The 26,905-nt window shown below is 45.4% G+C and overlaps 2 protein-coding genes and 1 pseudogene across 4 annotated transcripts; 1 reads left to right on the top strand and 2 right to left on the bottom strand.

Annotated features, from left to right (window-relative positions):
- Positions 1–5,386: 5,386 nt before the first annotated feature.
- Positions 5,387–9,983, bottom strand: LOC138425545 (BOLA class I histocompatibility antigen, alpha chain BL3-7-like). 2 transcript variants are annotated; one of them, XR_011251269.1, is made up of 9 exons: positions 9,751–9,983; positions 9,186–9,455; positions 8,713–8,988; positions 7,827–8,102; positions 7,613–7,717; positions 7,142–7,174; positions 6,945–7,000; positions 6,382–6,781; positions 5,387–6,280 (listed from the first exon to the last, which is right to left on the bottom strand). XR_011251269.1 is itself a non-coding variant. In XM_069563543.1 (8 exons), exons 1-7 carry the CDS (start codon positions 9,821–9,823, stop codon positions 6,969–6,971), a joined length of 1,065 nt encoding a protein of 354 aa, XP_069419644.1. In that variant the 5' UTR covers positions 9,824–9,983; the 3' UTR covers positions 5,387–6,781; positions 6,945–6,968. The 2 variants fall into 2 exon arrangements, 1 of the variants encoding a protein (XP_069419644.1); XM_069563543.1 differs by having other exon boundaries at positions 5,387–6,781.
- A 1,285-nt stretch (positions 9,984–11,268) lies between these two features.
- Positions 11,269–15,430, bottom strand: LOC138425544 (BOLA class I histocompatibility antigen, alpha chain BL3-7-like). 2 transcript variants are annotated; one of them, XM_069563541.1, is made up of 8 exons: positions 15,255–15,430; positions 14,713–14,982; positions 14,240–14,515; positions 13,355–13,630; positions 13,141–13,245; positions 12,670–12,702; positions 12,467–12,528; positions 11,269–12,303 (listed from the first exon to the last, which is right to left on the bottom strand). In XM_069563541.1, the coding sequence occupies exons 1-7, from the start codon at positions 15,325–15,327 to the stop codon at positions 12,491–12,493; spliced, it is 1,071 nt and encodes a 356-aa protein (XP_069419642.1). In that variant the 5' UTR covers positions 15,328–15,430; the 3' UTR covers positions 11,269–12,303; positions 12,467–12,490. The 2 variants fall into 2 exon arrangements, with proteins under 2 accessions (XP_069419642.1, XP_069419643.1); XM_069563542.1 differs by having other exon boundaries at positions 11,269–12,212; positions 15,255–15,428.
- A 6,234-nt stretch (positions 15,431–21,664) lies between these two features.
- Positions 21,665–22,937, top strand: LOC138425152 (ras-related GTP-binding protein C pseudogene; annotated as a pseudogene).
- The last annotated feature ends 3,968 nt before the right edge of the window (positions 22,938–26,905 follow it).

The following is a 26,905-nucleotide window of genomic DNA, read 5'->3' as shown; positions in this document are numbered from 1 at the left end:
CCATTACTCCTAAATTGTCCAATAGCAAAAAGATAGGGTGCATTTTCACAAGCTCGAACATAACTGGTATAATTATACTCAGTAACATAATTCTGTGGAATGCAAACATGTGCATAAGTATACGAGACGCTAAACTGGGACAAGCAAGCAGGAATTTTCCAAAGATGCCAGTGTTCAGGCCCCAGGACTGGACTGATTATCCAGGGTCTGGGAGGTGAAAGACCTCCGTTGTACCAGTTCAAAAGTTCATCGCGTTGATGCCAGAGTCCTGTTTGTGTTCTGTTAAAATGTGGCGCTGAAACATTATACCATTGGCAGGTGTTATTATTTTCTTGTGATTCTGAGCAATTCACAAAGAGTCCACGAGGCCCCCAATCAACAAAAATCATGTTGGCGTGAACAGAAACTTTTTTAAACCTTCCTCTACAGGTGGACCAGTCCATCCCTGGCACAGATGATTTTTTCTTCCAAGATACGTTGTCATAAGGAGACTCAGAAGGCATCTGTTGCAATTTCCGTTTTAGTGCTGTGACCAGTCCCGGGGTGTGAAGCAAGGTTTGTCTGACTTCTGACTTCTGGGTGGGACCCACTGCTCAGCTCCATCATCTAAAATGACAAGATAATATCCCTTGCCTAGGAACTTAAGTGTTCCTGGCCGCCATTGATTAAGACATTTAACCCTGTGTCTCCTGACTGTGTAGAGGCAAATTAAAATAATTGATTGTTAAAAGGGCTATAGGCAAGATGGCTTTAGGTCCATAGGGGTCCCTTAGCTTACTCCCCCTGTTTTGTTTATTAATAATGAGCTTGAGTGTATGGTGGGCCCGTTCAATGATGGTTTGACCTAGAGGGTTGTATGGGATGCCAGTAAGATGGCAAATATCCCATTGATGTATGAAATCACGAAAAGCATTGGCTGTAAAAGCAGGACCATTGTTTGTTTTGATGGAGGCAGGGATCCCCATCATTGAAAAACATTGTGGAAGAGCTGTGACGGCAGTTTTAGTAGTCTTGGCGGTGGAAGGAATTGCCCAAATGAAGCCGGAAAAGGGATCTATGACTACAAATAACAATTTAAAAGGGGGCAGTTTGCAATGTGTAAAATCAGCTTGCCATAATTCACTTGCTTGTAAGCCTCGAAGATTAGTCCCTTGGGGACTAGTGGTCAAATGAAAGGGGACACATGTGGCACAGTCCTGAACAATATTTCTAGCCGTTTGTAACAGTATCTTATATTGAACATGTAGTCTATTAGCATTAGTATGGAAGAGCTGATGTTCCTGTTCGGGAGAAGAAAATATAGGAGCGATGGGGCGATCAGCCAAATCATTGCCTAAACTGAGGGTCCTGGTAAATGGGAAAGAGCACGAATGTGAGTAATAAGGAAGGGATGGAGTCTAGCTCTTATTTCTTGCTGAATCAATAAGAACAAATGTATAAGATCACTTTCATTGGATATAAAATGAGCCGTTACAAAAGATGGGAAAAGCTGTGCCATGTAGCGAGAATCAGTTAAAACATTCAATGGGGTTTTTATTAGAGTAAGTAAATAATATAATGTGAATAATTCTGTTTTTTGAATGGATTGATAAGGACTTTTAATTTTCTTTTGCAGGTTGGGACCTATTATGGCTGCCCATCCTGTCTTATTTCCATCTATGAAATAATTAGGTGCATTCATGAGAGGGTGTTCAGAAACAATATTGTTGATGATAAAAGAAGTATTTTGTAAGAAATTCCATAATTTTCCTTCAGGTGGGTTGGCCAATAATTCCCCTGAATAATCAGCAAGGGCTATCTGAATGGTAGTGGACACCTGGAGAGCATTATCAATTTCTGTTTTTGTCAAAGGTAGGTAAATCTGAGTAGGGTCATATCCAGTTATAGCGCACAAACGAGACCGTGCAAGAAAAATGGTTTCCCCTATTAAGTCTATATAGGAAACAATGTGTTTATTCTGTTTTGAATGGAGATATACCCATTCAATAGGGTGATTACCTTGTACTATAATGGCGGTAGGAGATATCTTAGTACCAAAGACATATATCTGAAAAGGGGAATTGTAATTAATATGGTACAAATGTTTGTTGAATTTTCTGTTCTATCAATTGTAATTTTTTCTTAGCATCAGGGGTAAGTTGTTGGGGACTATTTAAATCAGAGGGACCTTTTAATAATTTGAATAAGTTTTGTAAAGCATATGTGGGAATTTCTAAGGTAGGTCGTAGCCAATTAATATCCCCAAGAAGTTTTTGGAAATCATTAAGTGTTTGTAAATTATCCCTTCTAATAGAAAGTTTCTGTGGCTATACAGTGGAGTGGTCCATAAGATATCCAAGATATTTAAAAGGGGAATAGTGTTGCAATTTATCTTCTGCTATTAGCAGCCCATGATTAGTTAAATTAGTTATGGCCTCATTACCTAATAAACTTAATTGAGATTCTGAGGGAGAAGCCAATAAAATGTCATCCATGTAATGAATGAGATATTCCTCAGGGAATTGCTGTCTGATGGGCTGCAAATTTTTATGCAAAATTTAAACAATGAATTGACAGACTGTAGGGGAGTTCATCATACCTTGGGGCAGGACCTTCCATTGATACCATTGAGCAGGGGATTGATTATTAATGGAAGGTATTGAGAAGGCAAAGCGTTGCCTGTCGTCTGGATGGAAAGGTATAGTGAAAAAGTAATCTTGTATATCAATAATCATAATAGCCCAGTCCTTAGGGACCATAGCAGCACTTGGGAGTCCTGGTTGTAATGCTCCCATAGGAATCATTATGGTGTTAATAGTCCTTAAATCTGTTAGCATTCTCCATTTACCTGATTTCTTTTTAAAGACAAAAACTGATGTATTCCATGGTGATTGAGTAGTTTTTATTCTATTTTGCTGTAGTAGTTCAGCCACCAAAGTATGCAAAGTGGACAGTTTCTCTTTTGATAGGGGCCACTGAGCTGTCCAGATAGGTTTATCAGACTTCCATTCTAACTTCAGTGGCTTTATCTCAGGGACCCCTAAGAAAAAGATTCATTCAATTGTGTAGTCGCTTGAGCTTGTTGTAGAAAGTCTCTTCCCCACAAATTTAATGGTAATGGGGCAATGTACAGTTTAATGTAAGCGACTAATTGATCAGGGCCCAGGGCTTGTAAGTAAGATGAACTAACATAAGTTTGAGCTGCATCTGCAGTTCTTATTCCCACCAACTGGTGTGAGGTTAAAACTGCAGGCCAATCCGAAGGCCATTCCTCTGTTCTTATGATGGAAACATTTGCCCCAGTGTCTAACATTCTTTTAAAAGTTCTTTCTCTGATTTTTAATTTTAACATAGGCCTATTGATTTCTTTTATAACAGTAGAAAGGGCTGCAGCAACACTCCCGAAGCCACCTGTTCTGGTGTCTCTTTTTCTATTAAGTGGGGGCACACAAGGTAATAGCAATAACTGAGCAAATCTGTCACCCTTTTGTAAATACAAGTTGTGAGTCACATGTAACATTATTGCAATTTTAACCGTGTAATCTTTATCAATGATCTCAGTATGTACAATTATCTCGCGCATGGTGGTGTTTTGTTCCAATAGGAGGCCTACAGTATTTTTTGGTATAGGGCCAAAATATCCAGTTAAGATTTTTATAGGATTATTTACCATTAACAATTTCATATCTCGGGGAGTAGGAATGTCTATACATGTGTTATGTCTGGTAGCCGCTGTTAATTTAGTAATATTTGGTTGTCCTCCTTGTTTAATGGGGCTAGAGGAGAGCCCCTGTTCTAGTTTCCCAAAGGAGGTGTCTGAATGGGTAAAGCATTACCTTGTTTATCAAATTTAGAGCGGCATTCACTCAGCCAATGATTTCCCTTTTTACATCTTGGGCAGAGCTTGGGGGCTTAGTTTTAATAGCCCCTCCTTTGTCAGGAGAAAGACCTGTTTGCCTAGGCAAGTGACATTGCTTCCGCATGTGTCCTGGCTTGCCGCAGTTAAAACATTTAACTTTAGACTTTTGGGAAACATTTAAGGTTTCTAAAGTGGCTATTTTAGCTTTATGTTGAATCGTCCCCACATTCCTGCAGGCTTTCAAGTATTTCATAACTTCTCCTTGCCCCTAATGGGTCTGATAATAGCCTGACACTCTTCATTAGCATTATCAAAGGCTAATTGTTTCAAAATGATTTCTCGCAAAGATGCATCCTTAAGACTGCTATCAATGGCCTCCTTCAATTTACCAATAAATTGAGCATATTCTTCAGTTGGTCCCTGAAATATTTTTACAAAAGATCCATCAGAGGTGGGATTGTCGATTTTAGCCTATGCTCTGATAGCTACTTCCTTATTCCAGTATAACATGGGCGGCTGCACAAATTGTAATTGTGCAGCAGTCTCAGCCATAGCTCCGGTGCTGGTGAGAATTTCAAAATTTAGTCTAGCAGGGTTTCCCTTGCTTTGCTGTTCTCGCAAGATTAACTTGGCTTCATCCATGACCCACATTTGCCATTGTAGTAGCTGTTGTGGAGTCATAACCATTTTAGCAACTGTAAAAAAATCTGCATGAAGCCACTGATCCGCCTAGCCCCTAAGAAATTCCATACAGTAGGGTGAGGTAGGTCCATATAATGTACATGCCTTTTTAAATTGCGTGAGCAAACTAAAATCAGGTGATTGCCATTGATTATGTCCAGGTTGAGGATTATTAAATTGGACTGGAAAAGCCCACGCACAAAGAGGCATGTCCCGAGGAGGAATGCTAGGAAATAGGGGAGCAGTAGCAGCAGCGGACAGCGTTGCAGTGGGTGGAATGCCAGTGTCAGAGGCTTGTTAATATGAGCTCGAGAAAAGCAACGTAAAGGTGGATCAAGGGGCCTCTGGCAAAGTTGATTGTTTAACTGCTTTCAGCACCTGTGACTCTTGTTTGCCCGTGATCTGCTCTAGCATGGCATTTTTCTGATTTAAAACCTCTGATAGATCTTTCTCTTCTAATTCACATTCATGCAGGGATCGAACAGTTTCAACCTCTAAATCTCCTCCCGAGCCATCTAATTGTTCCATAACGGCCCGTAAAAGAGACCAAGTTACCCACCATTGTGGGGGAATTTTTGGTCTAATTTTGTAAATCTAAAGTTCCTTTCTCGGGGACCATGGATTATATTCAACCACTGTCTGGTAACAGCTAGTTAACTGCTCTTCAGGCAGATTAACCCCGTATTGTTTCAAGAAATGATGCATGAGATGAACAAAAGAATTTTACTTGTCTGATGTCCCATCATGCTTACCTTGCTTCTGCAAGGTCCTTGTTCAAAATTCGTCTGCTGCTTCGAGCCCCACGTTGGGCGCCAGTTGTAAGGCACGGAGGGCCTCACTCTGAAAAGGACACTTAGGGACAGCCTCTAGTGGACTGACAAATTTTATTATCCAGCTTTTTGCAGATATATAGTCTCAGGGAGCAGAGCATAAAGCAGACTTGCACGTAGCCTTTCTCAATACAACATCAAAGCATTCAAGCATAAAATACAGTTCCTACCACCCAAGCTATAACATAGCTTTGGCGAAACTCTAAAGGGAGTCTTACCATGAAACAAGTCCTTGCTCTCAGAAACAGGTGGTCAGAAGGAAGCCTTCAAACGCCTCAAGGCCGGGTGTATAACCCTTCATTATCATTCCCAGCCCCAGGCACTCTGTGAACGCTCATAACCCTTTGTTATGTTCCTTCCAGCTTCCAACCTTCCTCATGAGTGGAGCAAATACATTTTCAGTATTTGCTTAAAGCCTTCCAATTCCTCCACAGAATATGGAGGCCTGGCAGCAGTCATTGACTCAACAGTGAAACCCATCACCAATATAATTTTTAGCTTTTTAGAAAAGGCTCTATATCTTTAAGATGCTTTAAGCTTCGTGCCTCTCACGGTTGGGAGGCCATAAACAATCACAAGTCGTAAGAGTCTCTAATTGTCAGGCAAGTTAGAGAGCCATCAGAGGGGTTTGAGCTGAGACACTCCTTTTTATATGCAGGAGACTGTTAACTGGAGCTCTAAGTTAAATCTTTCCAGAGAAAGGTGGTCAGGAATAGCCCCCTGTTATGTCAGAAGAGTACGTGGAAAGCATAGCACAATAAAGCAGGCAGACTCTGGTTTTGGGGTTAGATGCTCGAGAATTTCCAGGGGGACCCCTGAGGCTCGACCCCGCCTTTGTGTATGCCGAGCCTCCTTCCTCATGACCATTGGCACGGGCGGGATTCCTCACGCTGGCTCCTGGCAGCAAATGGATTGTTTATCACAGAGCCACCTGGAAAGCAGGATCAGTGTTAAGCACCTCCCTATATCTTTATTAATGTGACCTCAGGCCAAATGTTGTATTGCGGTAGCTACAGCATAACATTTACTCACATTGACATCAGTGCCACTTGTGTTTCTCACAGGTGCTGTTCTTCCCTTCTTGGCAACCAAACTTCCTTCAACACTACATCACAGGATACTTTTCTTTTTAGAAAACAATTATTGTTGACTTATGGGTCCTATTCTCCAACCAAATGTAAACCTAAATTAGACTCTGTTTTAAGGGCTTACGAGATGGCAATAAAACATGGTATTAAAACAGTCTAGGGTGAGGAGGGGTCGTGGTGGACAGAATCAGGCCAAGCTCACAACTTCTTTACATTATGCTAATAGCAGCACAGACACATTCAGATGACTTCTGCAGAAAGAGAAGTCAGATCTTCAAGTCATAATGCAATGGTGGGATATGGAATCTTGTACCCCTCAGTCCACACAAGGGAGCTGTTTCATACTGTGAAAGAAAAGAATCATGAACCAGTGTAGGTCAGTCATGTAAGGGCTCACATTCTCCACAGCCCCCCTCGTGCTCACATGTCCCACTCAAAGACCCCCACCACCCAGTGTGTCCCCCCTGCACCAACTCCTCTCCCAGTCAAGCCCCTCCAGGGTCTCACCTTTAGGATCCATGAGACCTCTGGTCACACATCAGATCCCTGGGCACTATCACAGCCTGGGGGAGAACAAGACCAGGATGTGGTCAGAACCCACAGGAAAGAAACTAGAGAAGGAACTTTGAGGAAGGTGAGCCCCCCATGGCCTCTTGTCTGCACCCTCAGAAGGGTCTCAGGAATTGCACCTGCTCTGTACTTACTCGAAGCTTGAATGTAGCTCTCTCCTTTGTCACCTGCAAGAAGAAAACAGCACATGAGAATCCATGGAGAAGACTGAATCATGATATCCTAGAGAAACCCCCTAGTTCTGGACCCCAGAAAACTTTCTGGAACTGTAACCAAAAATCCAGGACAGAATCAGCAATATAAAGAAAGGAGATGTGGGGGGACTGGACCATCTCCAACCCTTCTAGAGGTCTGAACTCAGTGGGACCTTTCCCTCTGACCTTCAAGTGCTGAGAAACAGGCCCCAACTGGAATTATGAAGGTGAAAAATCTATCTTTCATTTCCACATGTACTTTACAAAAGGGTCAATGTTAGCATCAGCTCCAGACCAGCAAGCCCATATGTGTGGATGGTATTTCCCAGGAACAAGGCAGGCAAACTTCTACGTGGACTTGAAACCCCTCAGTGAGACAAGAAAACTCAGATCCCTCCCTCCCTTCCCTACCTGAGTGCTTCTTCCTCCAGATCACAGCTCCAGCCACCACAGGCACCATGAGGAGAACCAGGCCAACAATGATGCCCATGGTGAGGAAGGAGGTCTGAGGAGGTTCTGTGGAGGAAAAGGAAGAGGCCCTGACCTCAGGCTTGAGTCCAGACCTTTGAGTCCTGAAGGGCTCCTGCTTTATCTGAGAAAAGCTCCATCCCATCCCCCTCCTTACCCCATCTCAGGGTGAGGGGCTCCTGAAGCCCCTGGTGCTGCACACGGCACGTGTATCTCTGCTCCTCTTCAGAAGGCACCACCAGGGCTGCCCACTTCTGGAAGGTTCCATCCCCTGAAGGCCTGGTCTTCACAAGCTCCATGTCCTGGGTCTGGTCCTCCTCATCACGCTGCCAGGTCAGTGAGATCTCCTCAGGGTAGAAGCCCAAGGCCCAGCATCTCAGGGTGACCTCACGGTCAGAGATCGGGTGACAGGTCACATGTGCCTTCGGAGGGTCTGAGGAAGAAGGATCAGAAAATTCACACTTTACTTTACTCCCATAGGCCATGGAGGAAGCATCATGTGACCATTCTAAGAAATGATGAGAAGTTTGGAAAGAAAAAACACAAACACCAGACACCAGCCTGGGCTGTGATGTCTGGGAAAATCTCCTAGTCCTTGTAAAGGACTGGAGTCAGGGTGAGAGCCAAGGTAGGATGCTTCATCTTAAGGGGGAGAATACAAAGCAATGGTCCTGACTTTGTTAGAAACTGAATGACTCAGAAAAGCTGGAGTCTGGCCTCTTATGATGCTCTTGGTCTGAGAACAGGCCTTGAGAAAGTCACGAGTCACAAGATGGCGGGCACGGTGAACGGGCACGTCTGGCCAGTTATTTCAGGGATGGTTTCCTGCTTCTTCCCCAGAGGCACTGGATTGCTTAATTGTCCAGAGAAATGAAGCTACTGGCGAGTCACCGTCTTGTACAGAATGTGAAAACCTGGGCGCATTCCTCCTTCTCCAGATAAGAACCTGCGGCGCTGTTCCCACAGGGACATCACTTTCTTCTCCTCGTGGGAAGCCAGCTCCAGCCTGAGGGGAGATCAGGGCGGCCCCGCGCCCCTCGTACCTGCGCGCTGCAGCGTATCCTTCCCGGTCTCTAGGTATCTGCGGAGCCACTCCACGCACTCGCCCTCCAGGTAGTTCCTAGAGTCGTCCGCCACACCGCGCTGCTCAGTCTTGCGCTGGGTGACCTGAGCCGCCGTGTCCGCCGCGGTCCAGGAGCGCAGGTCCTCGTTCAGGGCGATGTACTCTCTGCCGTCGTAGGCGAACTGATCATACCCGTGGAGAAGACGCCCGTCAGGCCCCACGTCGCAGCCATATATTACCTGGAGGGTGTGAGACCCTGACCCGCCCAGACCATCCGCAGGGATTAAACCCAAACTGAAATGAAACCGGGTCAAGTCCCCGCGAGCTCCTCCCGGGTCGGGGGTCGGGCGGGTCCCGCAGTGTTGGGGTGAGCCTCGGACCCGCAGACTCGGGCGACCCCGCCGGTCCCTGGGGATGGGGACCGTGACCCGGACCCGGGCTCGCATCGCTCACCGGCCTCGCTCTGGTTGTAGTAGCCGCGCAGGTTGTTCAGGTTCGCTCGGAAAGTCAGTGCGGTGTCCTTAGTTCCCTGCGTCTCCTGATCCCAATACTCCGGCCCCTCCTGCTCCGCCCACCGCGCCCGCGGCTCCATCCTCGGATCCGGGGCGTCGCTGTCGAACCGCACGAACTGCGTGTCGTCCACGTGGCCGACGGCGATGAAGCGGGGCTCCCCGAGGCCGGGCCGGGACACGGCGGTGAGGAAATACCTCAGGGAGTGGGAGCCTGGGGGCGGGGAGGGGTGAGACCCGGCCCGACCTCGTCCCGGCGCTGGTCCCGGGTCTGAGGTGAGGGAACTGGGAGGAGGAAGGGGCGAGGGGCTCGTGAGACGGAGGAGGTCGGAGGAGGACCAGGACTTGGGGGGCAGAGAAGAGGGGGCGGGAAGCAAGGGAGGGACAGGACGGGACGGGCGGAGGGGGCAGGTCTGGGCGAGGGTGGCAGGCTCGCTCCTTCCCTGGGGGTCCTGCCCTGTCCTGCCCACCTCCCGGCAGAGGCCGTTCCCTCCCGACCCCGCACTCACCCGCCCAGGTCTCGGTCAGGACCAGCGCCCCCGGCAGCAGCAGGAGGAGGGTTCTCGGCCCCATGACCCCCATCTCCGGGGTCTGGCGAGAAGCGAGTCCAGCGGGTGGATGAACACTTGGTAACCTGGTACAGCGAAGATGAATACTGGCAGCTAGAAATCGGACACCCAATGGGAGTGAGACCTGGGGCCGCGCCACAAGTATCAGATAGGAAGTTGTGAGAGAGAAAGTGAAAGTCGGGGAGACCGGAAAGCCCAAAGATGGAGCGTCCCGACCCCAGACACCACCCTTGACTCTGGGACCCTGAGACCCTTGCCCTCCGGGGTACCTGGGGCGTTGTCCTGATCCCTCCTCTCCTGCACCTAGAGCTTTCTGTCACACTCCCTGAGTCCTGGCCCAGGGGCTTGTAGTCAGCGAATTTCAAAACATTTTTGGTCAGAATATTTATACAATCCAACAAATTAGTGAGAACCCCAAGGGTAATTTTGTGTATAGTTACTCCTACCGATATTTTCCATAGTAGAAATACTAGACTTAGAATTTGCTTATTTATTTATTTAGAATAATATTAATAACGCACACAGTTAATATGGAATATAACTATTTCCCCAAATAAACACTACAGTGGGAACAGTGCAGCTTTTTACATTTTTATATTTTTGCAAGTCTCTTCTTGATACTCTCATTAGAAGATCACTGAATGATTATGTTTGCTTCTATGTTAAATCCATTATTCTGGTTGAAATCTATCAAAATAAAAAGCCCACACATACGTAACAGTATTTTGAATAACTTTTCAGATAATTATCTAAGTTCATCTTTGATCCAAAACTAAAACTACAAAAGTGGTAGTTCCACAAGGTTATTTTCAAAGTGGACCTGAAATGATATTATTGAATATTTCCTATTCTATTACACTAAAATCCATAAGCTTAGTTTGCACATTGACTGTCTTTTATACTAATATAAGATTTTTTAAAACTAATACAATGCTTCACTAAGTTTTGTAGATCCTCCAGCGTCATTCATTTTTTGAAGTAAACATTGTATTCCGTGAAAGAGAGGCTAGTTCAGCTCACACAAATTATTTTCCTTGGGACATAATACTTTGGAATGTAGCAGAAGTGCTTGATATGTACTTCCTATGTCATCTTAGAAGATTTTTTTTTTAGGAAAAAAATTTGCATTTTGAAATATGACCATAAGCCTTTTGATTTTCCTAAAAAAAGCAGCTCATTTTTGCAATAAGAAATACAACATAGCAATATCTGTGCAAGGCCAATATTAAGATTAGAACACCATCTTTTGAATTTCATCTAAGCATGAGAATTTTGAGAGGCCGATTATCACACCAGGTTTTCTTATGTTACTCTAACACAAGTGGATAATAGCAGATTGTAGAAGTAACATACCACTCTGTGCCCTGTTATAACATGATATACTTCTGTTCCTCTTTCAGTGTATCAGATCTTTTACAGCATCATCAGAGTAAAGCCTATATTCACCAAGCACACTCATTTCAAAGAAAAAAATATAATCTCTTTAATGCCACAAGTTTACCATTCATTGGTCCAAGAAAACAACACCATCAAGTCATGTAGAGCTTTACTTGTCCATGTAATTCTTGACTTGTCAATTAAGTCTCATCCTTAAACTTTAGCTCCATCAGTTCAGTTCATTTCAGTCGCTCAGTCGTGTCCAACTCTTTGTGACCCCATGAACCACAGCACGCCAATCCTCCCTGTCCATCACCAACTTCCGGAGTTTACCCAAACTCATGTCCATTGAGTCAGTGATGCCATCCAACCCTCTCATCCTCTGTCCTCTCCTTCTCCTCCTGCCCCCAATCCCTCCCAGCATCAGGGTCTTTTCCAATGAGTCAGCTCTTCCCATCAGGTGGCCAAAGTATTGGAATTTCAGCCTCAACATCAGTCCTTCCAATGAACACCCAGGACTGATCTCCTTTAGGATGGACTGGTTGGAACTCCCTGCAGTCCAAGGGACTCTCAAGAGTGTTCTCCAACCCCACAGTTCAAAAATTCACCATCAATTCTTCGGCACTCAGCTTTCTTTACAGTCCAACTCTCACATCCATACATGACCACTGGAAAAACCAAAGCCTTGACTAGACGGACCTTTGTTGGCAAAGTAACGTCTCTGCTTTTCAATATACTATCTAGGTTGCTATATGCTATAACCTTCCTTCCAAGGAGTAAGCGTCTTTTATTTTCAAGGCTGCAATCACCATCTGCAGTGATTTTGGAGCCCCCGAAAATAAAGTCTGACACTGTTTCCACTGTTTCCCCATCTATTTCCCATGAAGTGATGGCATACCAGGTGGCAATAAAACATGGTATTAAAACAGTCTAGGGTGAGGAGGGGTCATGGTGGACAGAATCAGGCCAGGCTCACAACTTCTTTACATTATGCTAGTAGCAGCACAGACACATTCAGATGACTCCTGCAGAAAGAGAAGTCAGATCTTCAAGTCATAACGTTGGTAGGATATGGAATCTTGCACCCCTCAGTCCCCACAAGGTAGCTGTTTCACACTGTGAAAGAAAAGAATCATGAACCAGTGTAGGTCAGTCATGTAAGGGCTCACATTCTCCACAGCCCCCCTCGTGCTCACATGTTCCACTCAAAGACCCCCACCACCCAGTGTGTCCCCCCTGCACCAACTCCTCTCCCAGTCAAGCCCCTCCAGGGTCTCACCTTTAGGATCCATGAGACCTCTGGTCACACATCAGAGCTCTGCTCTGATGAAAGTTCACTGCCTAGGGGAGAACAAGACCAGGATGTGGTCAGAATCCACAGGAAAGAAACTAGAGAAGGAACTTTGAGGAAGGTGAGACCCCCATGGCCTCTTGTCTGCACCCTCAGAAGGGTCTCAGGAATCACACCCACTCTGTACTTACTTGCAGCCTGAGTGTAGATCCCTCTGTTTTCACCTGCAAGAAGAAAACAGCACGTGAGAATCCATGGAGAAGACTGAATCATGATATCCTAGAGAAACCCCCTAGTTCTGGACCCCAGAAAACCTTCTGGAACTGTAACCAAAAATCCAGGACAGAATCAGCAATATAAAGAAAGGAGATGTGGGGGGACTGGACCATCTCCAACCCTTCTAGAGGTCTGAACTCAGTGGGACCTTTCCCTCTGACCTTCAAGTGCTGAGAAACAGGCCCCAACTGGAATTATGAAGGTGAAAAATCTATCTTTCATTTTCACATGTACTTTACAAAAGGGTCAATGTTAGCATCAGCTCCAGACCAGCAAGCCCATATGTGTGGATGGTATTTCCCAGGAACAAGGCAGGCAAACTTCTATGTGGACTTGAAACCCCTCAGTGAGACAAGAAAACTCAGATCCCTCCCTCCCTTCCCTACCTGAGTGCTTCTTCCTCCAGATCACAGCTCCAGCCACCACAGGCACCATGAGGAGAACCAGGCCAACAATGATGCCCATGGTGAGGAAGGAGGTCTGAGGAGGTTCTGTGGAGGAAAAGGAAGAGGCCCTGACCTCAGGCTTGAGTCCAGACCTTTGAGTCCTGAAGGGCTCCTGCTTTATCTGAGAAAAGCTCCATCCCATCCCCCTCCTTACCCCATCTCAGGGTGAGGGGCTCCTGAAGCCCCTGGTGCTGCACACGGCACGTGTATCTCTGCTCCTCTTCAGAAGGCACCACCAGGGCTGCCCACTTCTGGAAGGTTCCATCCCCTGAAGGCCTGGTCTTCACAAGCTCCATGTCCTGGGTCTGGTCCTCCTCATCACGCTGCCAGGTCAGTGAGATCTCCTCAGGGTAGAAGCCCAAGGCCCAGCATCTCAGGGTGACCTCACGGTCAGAGATTGGGTGACAGGTCACATGTGCCTTCGGAGGGTCTGAGGAAGAAGAATCAGAAAATTCACACTTTACTTTACTCCCATAGGCCATGGGGGAAGCATCATGTGACCATTCTAAGAAATGATGAGAAGTTTGGAAAGAAAAAACACAAACACCAGACACCAGCCTGGGCTGTGATGTCTGGGAAAATCTCCTAGTCCTTGTAAAGTTCTGGAGTCAGGGTGAGAGCCAAGGTAGGATGCTTCATCTTAAGGGGGAGAATACAAAGCAATGGTCCTGACTTTGTTGGAAACCGAATGACTCAGAAAAGCTGGAGTCTGGCCTCTTATGATGCTCTTGGTCTGAGAACAGGCCTTGAGAAAGCCACGAGTCACAAGATGCCGGCAGGGTCAAAGGGCACCGCTGACCAGTTATTTCAGGGATGGTTTCCTGCTTCTTCCCCAAAGGCACTGGATTGCTTAATTGTCCAGAGAAATGAAGCTACTGGCGAGTCACCGTCTTGTACAGAATATGAAAACCTGGGTGCATTCCTCCCTCTCCAGATAAGAACCTGCGGCGCTGTTCCCACAGGAATCCCGCTTTCTTCTTCTCGTGGGAAGCCAGCTCCAGCCTGAGGGGAGATCAGGGAGGCGCCGAGACCCTCGTACCTGCGCGCAGCAGCGTATCCTTCCCGGTCTCTAGGTATCTGCGGAGCCACTCCACGCACTCGCCCTCCAGGTAGTTCCTAGAGTCGTCCGCCACACCGCGCTGCTCAATCTTGCGCTTGGTGATCTGGGCGGCCGTGTCCGCCGCGGTCCAGGAGCGCAGGTCCTCGTTCAGGGCGATGTACTCTCTGCCGTCGTAGGCGAACTGATCATACCCGCGGAGAAGACGCCCGTCAGGCCCCACGTCGCAGCCATACATTTCCTGGAGGGTGTGAGACCCTGACCCGCCCAGACCATCCGCAGGGATTAAACCCAAACTGAAATGAAACCGGGTCAAGTCCCCGCGAGCTCCTCCCGGGTCGGGGGTCGGGCGGGTCCCGCAGTCCTGGGGTGAGCCTCGGACCCGCAGACTCGGGCGACCCCGCCGGTCCCTGGGGATGGGGACCGTGACCCGGACCCGGGCTCGCATCGCTCACCGGCCTCGCTCTGGTTGTAGTAGCCGCGCAGGTTGTTCAGGTTCGCTCGGAAAGTCAGTGCGGTGTCCTTAGTTCCCTGCGTCTCCTGATCCCAATACTCCGGCCCCTCCTGCTCCACCCACCGCGCCCGCGGCTCCATCCTCGGATCCCGGGCGTCGCTGTCGAACCGCACGAACTGCGTGTCGTCCACGTAGCCGACGATGATCAAGCGGGGCTCCCCGCGGCCGGGCCGGGACACGGCGGTGTAGACATACCTCAGGGAGTGGGAGCCTGGGGGCGGGGAGGGGTGAGACCCGGCCCGACCTCGTCCCGGCGCTGGTCCCGGGTCTGAGGTGAGGGAACTGGGAGGAGGAAGGGGCGAGGGGCTCGTGAGACGGAGGAGGTCGGAGGAGGACCAGGACTTGGGGGGCAGAGAAGAGGGGGCGGGAAGCAAGGGAGGGACAGGACGGGACGGGCGGAGGGGGCAGGTCTGGGCGAGGGTGGCAGGCTCGCTCCTTCCCTGGGGGTCCTGCCCTGTCCTGCCCTCTCGAGCCCGCACTCACCCGCCCAGGTCTCGGTCAGGACCAGCGCCCCCGGCAGCAGCAGGAGGAGGGTTCTCGGCCCCATGACCCCCATCTCCGGGGTCTGGCGAGAAGCGAGTCCAGCGGGTGGATGAACACTTGGTAACCTGGTACAGCGAAGATGAATACTGGCAGCTAGAAATCGGACACCCAATGGGAGTGAGACCTGGGGCCGCGTCACAAGTATCTAAATAGGAGGGGCATACACAGGTTGTGAGAGAGAAAGTGAAAGTCGGGGAGATGTCGCCCAAAGATGGAGCGTCCCGACCCCAGACACCGCCCTTGACTCTGAGACCCTAAGACCCTTGCCCTCCGGGGTACCTGGGGCGTTGTCCTGATCCCTCCTCTCCTGCACCTAGAGCTTTCTGTCACACTCCCTGAGTCCTGGCCCAGGGGCTTGTAGTCAGCGAATTTCAAAACATTTTTGGTCAGAATATTTATACAATCCAACAAATTAGTGAGAACCCCAAGGGTAATTTTGTTTATAGTTACTTCTACCGATATTTTCTATAGTAGTAATACTAGACTTAGAATTTGCTTATTTATTTATTTAGAATAATATTAATAACGCACACAGTTAATATGGAATATAACTATTTCCCCAAATAAACACTACAGTGGGAACAGTGCAGCTTTTTACATTTTTATATTTTTGCAAGTCTCATTAGATCACTGGATGATTATGTTTGCTTCTGTGTGAAATCCATTATTCTGGTTGAAATCTATGAAAATAAAAAGCCCACACATACGTAACAGTATTTTAAATATCTTTTCAGATAAGTATCTAAGTTCATCTTTGATCCAAAACTAAAACCACAAAAGTGGAAGTTTCTCAAAGGTTATTTTCAAAGTGGACCTGAAATGATATTATTGAATATTTCCTATTCTATTACACTAAAATCCATAAGCTTAGTTTGCACATTGACTGTCTTTTATACTAATATAAGATTTTTTAAAACTAATACAATGCTTCACTAAGTTTTGTAGATCCTCCAGCGTCATTCCTTTTTTGGAGTAAACATTGTATTCCATGAAAGAGAGGCTAGTTCAGCTCACACAAGTTATTTTCCTTGGGACAAAATACTTTGGAATGTAGCAGAAGTGCTTGATGTGTACTTCCTATGTCATCTTAGAAGATTTTTTTAAGAAAAATAATTTGCATTTTGATATATGACCATAAGCCTTTTGATTTTCCTTAAAAAGCAGCTCATTTTTGCAATAAGAAATACAACATAGCAATGTTTCTGCAAGGCCTATGTTAAATTAGAACACTATCTTTTGAACTTCATCTAAGCATGAGAATTTTGAGAGGCCAATATTCACACCAGGTTTTCTTAAGTTACTCTAACACAAGTGGATAATAGCAGATTGTAGATGTAACATACCACTCTGTGCCCTATTATAACATGATATACTTACTTCTGTTCCTCTTTCAGTGTATCAGATCTTTTACAGCATCATCAGAGTAAAGCCAACGTTCACCAAGCACACTCATTGCAAAGAAAAAAACATAATCTCTTTTATACCACAGGTTTACCATTCCTTGCTCCAGGAAAACACCACCATTAAGTTAAGACATGTAGAGCTTTACTTGTCTGTGTAGTTCTTGCCTTGTCAATTAAGTCTCATCCTTAAACTTTAGCTCCATCAGTTCAGTTCATTTCAGTTGCTCAGTCGTGTACGAGTCTTTGCGACCCGATGAACCACAGCACGCCAGGCCTCCCTGTCCATCACCAACTCCCAGTTTACCCAAACTCATGTCCATTGAGTCGGTGATGCCATCCAACCCTCTCATCCTCTGTCGTCCCCTTCTCCTCCTGTCCTCAATCTTTCAGGCATCAGGGTCTTTTCCAATGAATCAGCTCTTCACATCAGGTGGCCGAAGTATTGGAGTTTCAGCTTAACATCAGTCCTTCCAATGAATATCAAGGACTGATCTCCTTTAAGGTGGACTGGTTGGATCTCCTTGCAGTCCAAGGGACTCTCAAGAGTCTTCTCCAACACCAGAGTTCAAAAGTATCAATTCTTCGGCACTCAGCTTTCATCACAGTCCAACTGTCACATTCATACATGACTACTGGAAAAACCATAGCCTTGACTAGGCAGACCTTTGTTAACAAAGTAATGTGTCTCCTTTTTAATATGCTGTCTATCTAGGTTGGTCATAACTTTCCTTCCATGGAGTAAGCGTCTTTTCATTTCATGGCTGCAGTCATCCTCTGTAGTGATTTTGGAGCCCCCCAAAATAAAGTCTGACACTGTTTCTATCTATTTGCCATGAAGTGATGGGACCAGATGCCATGATCTTCGTTTTCTGAATGTTGAATGTTAAGCCAACTTTTTTACTCTCCTCTCTCACTTTCATCAAGAGGCTTTTTAGTTCCTCTTTACTTTCTGCCATAAGGGTGGTATCATCTGCATATCTGAGGTTATTGATATTTCTCCCAGCAATCTTGACTCCAGCTTGTGTTTCCTCCAGTCCAGCGTTTCTCATGAGGCACTCTGCATAGAAGTTAAATAAGCAGGGTGACAATATACAGCCTTGATGCACTGCTTTTTCTATTTGGGACCAGTCTGTTGTTCCATGTCCAGTTCTAACTGTTGCTTCCTGACCTGCATACAGGTTTCCCAAGGGGCAGGTCAGGTGGTCTGGTATTCCCATCTCTTTCAGAATTTTCCACAGTTTATTGTGATCCACACAGTCAAAGGCTTGGGCATAGTCAATAAAGCAGAAATAGATGTTTTTCTGGAACTCTCTTGCTTTTTCCATGATGTTGGCAATTTGATTTCTGGTTCCTCTGCCTTTTCTAAAACCAGCTTGAACATCAGGGAAGTTCACGGTTCACATATTTTTGAAGCCTGCCTTGGAGAATTTTGAGCATTACTTTACTAGCATGTGAGATGAGTGCAATTGTGTGGTAGTTTGAGCATTCTTTGACATTGCCTTTCTTTGGAATTGGAATGAAAACTGACCTTTTCCAATCCTGTGGCCACTGCTGAGTTTTCCAAATTTGCTGGCATATTGAGTGCAGCACTTTCACAGCATCATCTTTCAGGATTTGAAATAGCTCCACTGGAATTCCATCAGCTGCACTAGCTTTGTTCGTAGTGATGCTTTCTAAGGCCCACTTGACTTCACATTCCAGGATGTCTGGCTCTAGATGAGTGATCACACCATCGTGGTTATCCGGGTCGTGAAGATCTTTTTTGTACAGTTCTTCTGTGTATTCTTGCCACCTCTTCTTAATATTTTCTGCTTCTGTTAGGTCCAGACCATTTCTGTCCTTTATCGAGCCCATCTTTGCATGAAATATTCCCTTGGTATCTCTAATTTTCTTGAAGAGATCTCTAGTCTTTCCCATTCTGTTCTTTTCCTCTATTTCTTTGCATTGATCGCTGAAGAAGGCTTTCTTATCTCCTCTTGCTATTCTTTGGAAGTCTGCATCCAGATGCTTATATCTTTCCTTTTCTCCTTTGCTTTTCACTTCTCTTCTTCTCATAGCTATTATTAAGGCCTCCCCAGACAGCCATTTTGGTTTTTTGCATTTCTTTTCCATGGGGATGGTCTTGATCCCTGTCTCCTGTACAATGTCACGAACCTCATTCCATAGTTCATCAGGCACTCTATCAGATCTAGGCCCTTAAATCTATTTCTCACTTCCACTGTATAATCATAAGGGATTTTATTTAGGTCATACCTGAATGGTCTAGCGGTTTCCCTTACTTTCTTCACTTTAAGTCTGAGTTTGGCAATAAGGAGTTCATGATCTGAGCCACAGTCAGCTCCCAGTCTTGTTTTTGCTGACTGTTCAGAGGTTCTCCATCTTTGCGGCAAAGAATATAATCAATCTGATTTCGGTGTTGACCATCTGGTGATGTCCATGTGTAGAGTCTTCTCTTGTGTTGCTGGAAGAGGGTGTTTGTTATGACCAGTGAATTTTTTTGGCAAAACTCTATTAGTCTTTGCCCTGCTTCATTCCACATTCCAAGGCCAAATTTGCCTTTTACTCCAGGTGTTTCTTGACTTCCTACTTTTGCATTCCAGTCCCCTATAATGAAAAGGACATCTTTTTCGGGTGTTAGTTCTACAAGGTCTTGTAGGTCTTCATAGAACCGTTCAGCTTCAGCTTCTTCAGCATTACTGGTTGAGCCATAGACTTGGATTACGGTGATATTGAATGGTTTGCCTTGGAGACAAACAGAGATCGTTCTGTCGTTTTAGAGATTGCATCCAAGTACTGCATTTCAGACTCTTTTGTAGGCCATGATGGCTACTCCATTTCTTCTGAGGGATTCCTGCCCACAGTAGTACACATAATGGTCGTCTGAGTTAAATTCACGCATTCCAGTCCATTTTAGTTCTCTGATTCCTAGAATGTTGACGTTTACTCTTGCCATCTCTTATTAGTTCCCCAGGGGAATCAGAGGTGTCCCTGGATCCCTAGAGTGGTGAACACACAGTAAGACAATCAAAGATGCTAAAGTGAGCACAAGAAGTTAGAACTGATAGTGAGATTTCATGTGGGGAATACCTGTGATCAGGGGGTCCTGGCTGAGGGATGATATGGGAAGGTTGTCAATGTCCAGGGCCTGGCAGGCGAGGTAGCAGCCAATTTATGATTACTTCCTGTCAGGATGGCTCCAGAAGAGTTCCAATTTCAAATACATTCTCAAATCTGTCAGGTCCTGATCCCAAATGTATTCGTTCAGCAGTACTGGCTCATGCTTTGTCCAGTTTGGCTCATGCTTTGGGCTGAGAGTCTGTAATACACTCGAAACCAAGGTATAGACTCTGCTCCCACATGGCTGAGTAGCGCTTGTAATGGAATACAGTGAAGGTTGTTGTTGTCATCAGTTCAGTTCAGTGCAGTCACTCAGTCGTGTCCGACTCTTTGTGACCCCATGAACCGCAGCACGCCAGGCCTCCCTATCCATCACTAACTCCCGGAGTTCACTCAGACTCATGTCGTTTGAGTCAGTGATGCCATCCAGCCATCTCATCCTCTGTCATCCCCTTCTCCTCCTGCCCCCAATCCTTCCCAGCATCGGATATTTTCGAATGAATCAACTCCTCGCATGAGGTGGTCAAAGTACTAGAGTTTCAGCTTTAGCATCAGTCCTTCCAAAGAAATCCCAGGGCTGATCTCCTTTAGACTGGACCGGTTGGATCTCCTTACAGTCCAAGGGACTCTCAAGAGTCTTCTCCAACAGTTGTCATAGTAGCAGGTAATTAAAACCATCACTTTATCTCTCTCCACAGTTACTGTAAATATTCCTCATTATTTGCACCCTGATGTTTCTTAGAATATGAAGGATTTTAGCAAAGTTCCCCCAGGAAGGCAGACTCAATGCTCTGGAGACAGGAGACAGTATGGGCTTGACCTTGACTACACTGAGCGGATCTTCCACTTTGGACGACTCCCATTGAGACAGACTGCCCCCCTTCACATGGCGTCAGGGACATTCCCACTGTCTTCTGAGCAGAACACTTAGTACACAAAGACTCATGTCACAAATCTGTGGTAACATGATTGAAAAGCACCTCTAGTACATTAGACTGTTACACAGATAGATGTTTTATGGATGGATAGAGAGAGAGAGGATGGACAGAGGCTACATACAGATTGAGAACTGGACACAATTTTACCATCCATGTGTCACAGGGACAACTTATGTCAGGGACAACTTATGACAACTTATACTTGTTACTTGTAGTGGACTTTTATTAGCTTCCAAGTGAGATGAAAGAAGAAAAGCAAATCAATGTACCTTAAAGAAATCCTCCAAGTTCAAACATGGTCCGATTAAGGCTATCTTGGGAAAAACGACTTTTGAATGGGGCGCCGGTGGGGAGTGTTGGGCTGGGTGGGCGGGACTGAGTGTTTGTCATAAGCAGCCATACTCTGTCCTCTGGTGGCCTTCTGTGAAAGAGCACAAGTGCTGCCAGCTCCATGGTTTTGTCAGCAAAGAAGCCAACATTTCCACTTGCCACCTTCACAGTCCTGCTCTTAGAGCAAATCAAAAGTTCCGTAAGATTCAGTATTTGTGGGTGCCTACTAGAGGAAGTCACTGTCTTGACTAGGACACAAGAGGCCGCTTCCCAAGGGTAGTGTTTCAGGGAGTGTTGGTTGAGCCCCTGAGTCAGGCCCTGGGTCAGGCCCTAGAGGGGAGACTAGAGAGGAGGTCTCTGCCTCAGGGGAACTGCAGAGGGAGGGTGGGAACACGCAGGGTTCACTTGTCTACACCCCAGCTCTGTGGTCTGCTGGGGAGAAGTTAGTCTATCCAAGCAAAGCAGTTTATGGCACTTTTCTGTTTATATTAATAATATAACATTTTAGAAAATTATCCCTCAACATATCTGTATGATTTCATCTAAATTTATATTGACTCAGATGGTAATAAATCTGCCTACCGGCAGCAGCGGACTGGGGAGGCAGTGGTCTGGCTTGGCCTGTCAGGGAGCAGGCAGCTGCAGCTCCAGCACCATCTCCCTGCAGTACTGGGCGGAGGAGACGGGCCGCGCGGGCAAGTACCTCCCTGCAAATTCCTTCTCAAAGGTCTTGACTATGGCATGAAGCAGGAGGAAGGGGAGGCTGCCGCCTGGCTGCCTCTGGCGGCGGATTTGGGGCGGGGGCTGGCGGATGTTGTGGCCCGAGTTGGGCGCTGACAGCTCCAAGTCAAGGATTCTGCTCATGGGCCTCCGGAGCAACGGGCACGTCTGTTTTCAGAAGGTGGTGTTTCATAAAATGTCACCCAACCAGACCCTCTTTTTGGAAAGGACCATCAAGAATTACAAAGATGACATTTCTAATAGCTCCTTTGTGAATTTCCAAATAGGGGGTTTTCCTGGGCAAATGGACTTTTTGGACCCAGCTTTGGTTTGAGATGATCTTCAGGGGAACAGGAACATTGATATATGTCACTCATGCACAGGATGACAACATGGAGGCTTTAACAAAACTTTACTGTTTCTAAAGCCTACAAAGTTAACCTAGACATGAATTTTGAGGTTTTTATTCACAAAGTTGATGGTCTGTCTGATGATTACAAAATGTAAACACAGGGACATTCCTCAAAGGCCCAATGATGACCTTGCAGATGCTGGGCTAGAAAAACTCCATCTTAGCTTTTATTTCACTAGTATTTATGACCATTCAATATTTCCAGCCTTTAGTAAGGTGCTGCAGAAACTTATCCCACAGCTACTGACCTTGGAATACCTATTAAATATCTTTATATCAAATTCAGGTATTGAAAAAGCTTTTCTCTTTGATGTTGTCAGCAAAATCTACATTGCAACAAACAGTTCTCCTGTGGATATGCAGTCGTAGGAACTTTGCTGTGACGGGATTGATATTGTAATTGATGTGTGTTGTATGTTTGGCTTAAAGGAAGATAGAAGTGGAAGTGCTTACCGCAAAGAATCCAAGGCCATCATCAAGCTGAATAACACAACTGTCCTGTATTTAAAGGAAGTGACTACATTTTTGGCACTGGTTTGCATCATAGGGAAGAAAGTTTTGAATGAAAAAGTTTAATAACTTCCATTGTTTCCAAAAAGCTATTCATGAGGTTTTTGAGGTGGATGTGACTTCTCACAGAAGCTGTAGTCACCAGACCAGTGCCCCTAACCTGAAAGCTTTGACACACAATTGCATACCATGAGACGTCATCTAGGCTGGACACCAGTGGTCAGGGCTCTGTGCCAGCTTATCCTTCACACCAGGGTTAGAGACCACATGTTGCAGGACATGGGAGTTACTGCTTATGGGAACCTGGTACCTGTCCCTCTGGAGATAAGGGGTAGAGTTTCTCATTTGGATGAAAACCCCTTCAGCCAGTGGTATGCAAGTGACACTAATATTTTCTTTAAAAAAAGGGGGGGGGGTCAAAAAGAATTCCAGAGACTGCAGAACTGTGTGTCTTTCTCCTCTTGGGGGACCTACTTTAAGTAGCTGGGATATTTTGGACCTGGAGATAACACCACTTACCCATCCTTACCAGGGAATGTTGCCATCAATTACCAGTTGAAAATCATAGAAAGAACTGAATTTTTATATGTTTCACTTAGATTTTCATTTGCATAGTCTCTAAAAATCCTGCCTTGCTTAAGTTCTAACACTGTTTCTCAGATTTCAATTTTGGACCTTGCATACCTCAGACCTTCTAAATGCATTTGCTTGCTAACTCAGAAGACACATGGTCTGACTGCAGCAAAGGACCTTCCTACATTTGTTTCTGAAAAAATGTGAAATTTTTATGCTGCATCAAGTCAAGAGCAAGTCTCAACTATGGCTGCTGGGTTTGTTCCCTAGGAAGTGTTGAGGAATAAACTTCAAGACAAAAGAAAATCTTTGCACCTGTGTTTTGGGTACCAGATATCTGGGTTCCTTCCCTTACATTAGATAAATGATTCTGATCACTGTTTAAAAAGGGAACTTAACAGAGTGAAGTAAGTCAAAAAGAAAGAGAAATATCATATCCTAACGAATATATATGGAATGTAGAAAAATGGTACTGAAGAATTTATTTACAGGGCAGCAGTGGAGAAACAGACATAAAGAATAGACTTATGAACATGGGGAGAAGGGAGAAGAGGGTGAGATGTATGGAAAGAGTAACATGGACACTTACATTACCATATGTAAAATAGATAGCCAATGGGAATTTTCTGTATGGCTCAGGAAACTCAAACAAGGGCTCTGTATCAACCTATTCAAAGAATGATGCTTTCATCATCATCTTTGTGCTGCTCCCCTGCTGGGAGCATCATGTAGTTGGGGACCAACTCAGTCTCCAGCTTCCCTTTCCTCAGGACAGGGGGCTTCCAGGAGCTCCTGCATCTCAGAGACTACAGAAGATACTTTCACAGTGTGGATTTAAGATGATGACTTAGGAAAGATAAGAATTTTTATACATTTTAATTTTGTTTTACTGAAGTACAGTTGATTTACAATGTTGTGTTGATTTCTGCTGTACAGCAAAGTGATTCATTTATACATACATATATATTATTTTTTGTATGTTTACCATTGTGGTTTATTAAGGAAAGATAAGAATTGGTAATGAGTCAATCAGGAGTTATTAAAGCAAACCTGCTTTTTTTTCTGCATGTAGGTGGTGAAAATAATTACTATGCCAGTTTGCTATCCTAGTCTCCGCTTTTTAAAGTATTTTTTTATTATGGCGGAAGTCACATAATGTAAACATCCCATTGTAACCATATTTAACGGCACAGTTCAGGGACATTAGGTACATTCACACTGTTGGGCTACTCTCACCATTATCCATCTCCTGAATTTTTCACCTTCCTAAGCTGAAGCTCTGTCCCCATTAAATAGTAACTCCCCATTCCTCTTCTCCGCCTTTCCACCCACTAGCCCCTGGCATCTACCAATGTACTTTCTAACTCTATGAATTTGACTATTCTAGGTACCTCATTTAAGTGGAATCAAACAGTAATTTTCTGCACGTGATGTATATTGGAATGCATTTTTGAGGTTAACTTAATATATGTCCTGGGCTTCCCAGGTGGCACTAGTGTTTTTTAAAAAAAAAAAAAAACCCACCTGCCAATGCAGGATGTTTAAGAGACACAGGTTCGATCCCTGGGTCAGAAAGATCCCCTCGAGGAGGGCATGGCAACCCACTCCAGTATTCTTGCCTAGAGAATCTCCATGGACAAGAGGAGCCTGGTGGAGTCCCTAGGGTTGCAAAGACTTGGACACAACTGAAATGACTTAGTACGCACATGGTAACCCTATCTTTAGTTTCTTAAGGAACCTTCATGCTGTTCTCCATTGTGGCTGTATCAATTTACATCCCCATCAACAATGTAGGAGAGTTTCCTTTCTCCACACCCTCTCCAGCATTTATTGTTCATAAATTTTTTGATGATGGCTATTTTGATCAGTGTGAGGTGATACTTCATTGTAGTTTTGATTTGCATTTCTGCAAGGAGATCCAACCAGTCCATCCTAAATGAGACCAGTCCTGGGCGTTCATTGGAAGGAGTGATGCTGAGGCTGAAACTCCAATACTTTGGCCATCTCATGCGAAGAGTTGACTCATTGGAAAAGGCTCTGATGCTGGGAGGGATTGAGGGCAGGAGGAGAAGGGGACGACAGAGGATGAGATGGCTGGATGGCATCACTGACTCGATGCACATGAGTTTGGGTGAACTCTGGGAGTTGGTGGTAGACAGGGAGACCTGGCGTGCTGCGAGTCATGGGGTCACAAAGAGTTGGACATGACTGAGCAACTGACCTGAACTGAATAATTAGTGATGTTGAGCATCTTTTCATGTGTTTGTTGGCCATCTGTTTGTCTTTGGACAAATCTCTATTTAGGTCTTCTGTCTACTTTTAACAAAAAAGCAAAAAACCATCCACTTCTGCTTCACTGACTATGTTAAAGCCTTTGACTGTGCAGATCTCAACATAGTGTGGAAAATTCTTAAAAAGAGGGGAATTCCAGACCACCTTACCTATAACCTGAGAAACCTGTATGCAGGTCAAGAAGCAACAGTTAGAACTGGACATGGAAGAATGCATTGGCTCCAAACTGGGAAAGGAGTATGTAAAGGCTGTGTATTGTCATGCTGCTTATTTAACTTCTCTGCTGAGTGCTGTGCTGTGCTGAGTTGCTCAGTCCTATCCAACTCTTTGCAATCCCAGGGACTGTAGCCCATCAGGCTCCCCTGTCCATGGGGAATTCTCCAGGCAAGAATATTGGAGTAGGTTGCCATGCCCTCCTCCAGGGGATCCTCCCAACCTAGGAATCAAACCCAGGTCTCCCACATTGCAGACGGATTCTTTACCATCTGAGCCACAAGGGGAGCCCAAGAATACTGGAGCAGGTAGCCTATGCCTTCTCCAGGGGATCTTCCCCACCCAGGAAGGAAACCAGGGTCTCTTGCATTGCAAGAGGATTCTCTAGCAGCTGAGCTACCAGGGAAGCCCTCTGTGCAGAGTACATCATGCTAAATGCCGGGCTCAATGAATCAAAAGGTGGAATCAAGGTTGCCAAAAGAAATATCAACAATCTCAGATAGGAAGATAATACCACCCTCATGGCAAAAAGTGAAGAGGAACTAAAGAGCCTCTTGATGAAGGAGAAAGAGGAGAGTGAAAAATCTGGCTTAAAACTCAACATTCATAAAACTAAGATCATGGCATCTGGTCCCACCAGTCTACAGCCAATTGAAGGGGAAAAGGTGGAAACAGTGACAGATTTTATTTTCATTGCTATTGGCCCGGGTTCAGTCTCTGGTCTGGGAACTAAGATTTTGGTGTGCCTAAAAAACAAAAACAAACAAACAAACAAAACAAAAAACCCAAAACCAAAATAAAAAACAACAAAATAAACCAACAGCAACAAAAAAAAACTCAACTGTGCTGAAAACTGCATCTCTGGGGCAGCTTCTCAGAGTTATCTGAGTAGCTGGTTTACAGGCTAGTCAGTTTAGCGCAAATAAAATTGCATTCTATTATTATAACAGACTGTTTATTGATTATTTTCATAGACAGAAATTAAAATCTGGTGTCTTTGTAGCTAAAGGACTCTTCCTGCAGTATCTGTGGTCTCCACTACCCACTTCCCTCTTCACATCCCATCTCCCCACTAATGTGAAT

Source organism: Ovis canadensis, chromosome 20 (genome assembly GCF_042477335.2).
Source record: "Ovis canadensis isolate MfBH-ARS-UI-01 breed Bighorn chromosome 20, ARS-UI_OviCan_v2, whole genome shotgun sequence".
Lineage (NCBI taxonomy): Eukaryota > Metazoa > Chordata > Mammalia > Artiodactyla > Bovidae > Ovis > Ovis canadensis.
Note: the sequence above shows the minus strand (reverse complement) of the source record. Positions and strands in the feature narration are given on the sequence as shown.

Coding starts and splice junctions, on each gene's coding strand:
- LOC138425545 (XM_069563543.1), bottom strand. CDS start 9,823: ATGGGGGTCATGGGGCCGAGAACCCTCCTCCTGCTGCTGCCGGGGGCG. Junction 7,175..7,612: donor CTGGAGGAAGAAGCACTCAG/GTAGGGAAGGGA, acceptor TTCTTCTTGCAG/GTGACAAAGGAGAGAGCTAC. Junction 7,001..7,141: donor GAGCTACATTCAAGCTTCGA/GTAAGTACAGAG, acceptor GTTCTCCCCCAG/GCTGTGATAGTGCCCAGGGA.
- LOC138425544 (XM_069563541.1), bottom strand. CDS start 15,327: ATGGGGGTCATGGGGCCGAGAACCCTCCTCCTGCTGCTGCCGGGGGCG. Junction 14,516..14,712: donor CTACAACCAGAGCGAGGCCG/GTGAGCGATGCG, acceptor TGGGCGGGTCAG/GGTCTCACACCCTCCAGGAA. Junction 12,529..12,669: donor GATCTACACTCAGGCTGCAA/GTAAGTACAGAG, acceptor GTTCTCCCCTAG/GCAGTGAACTTTCATCAGAG.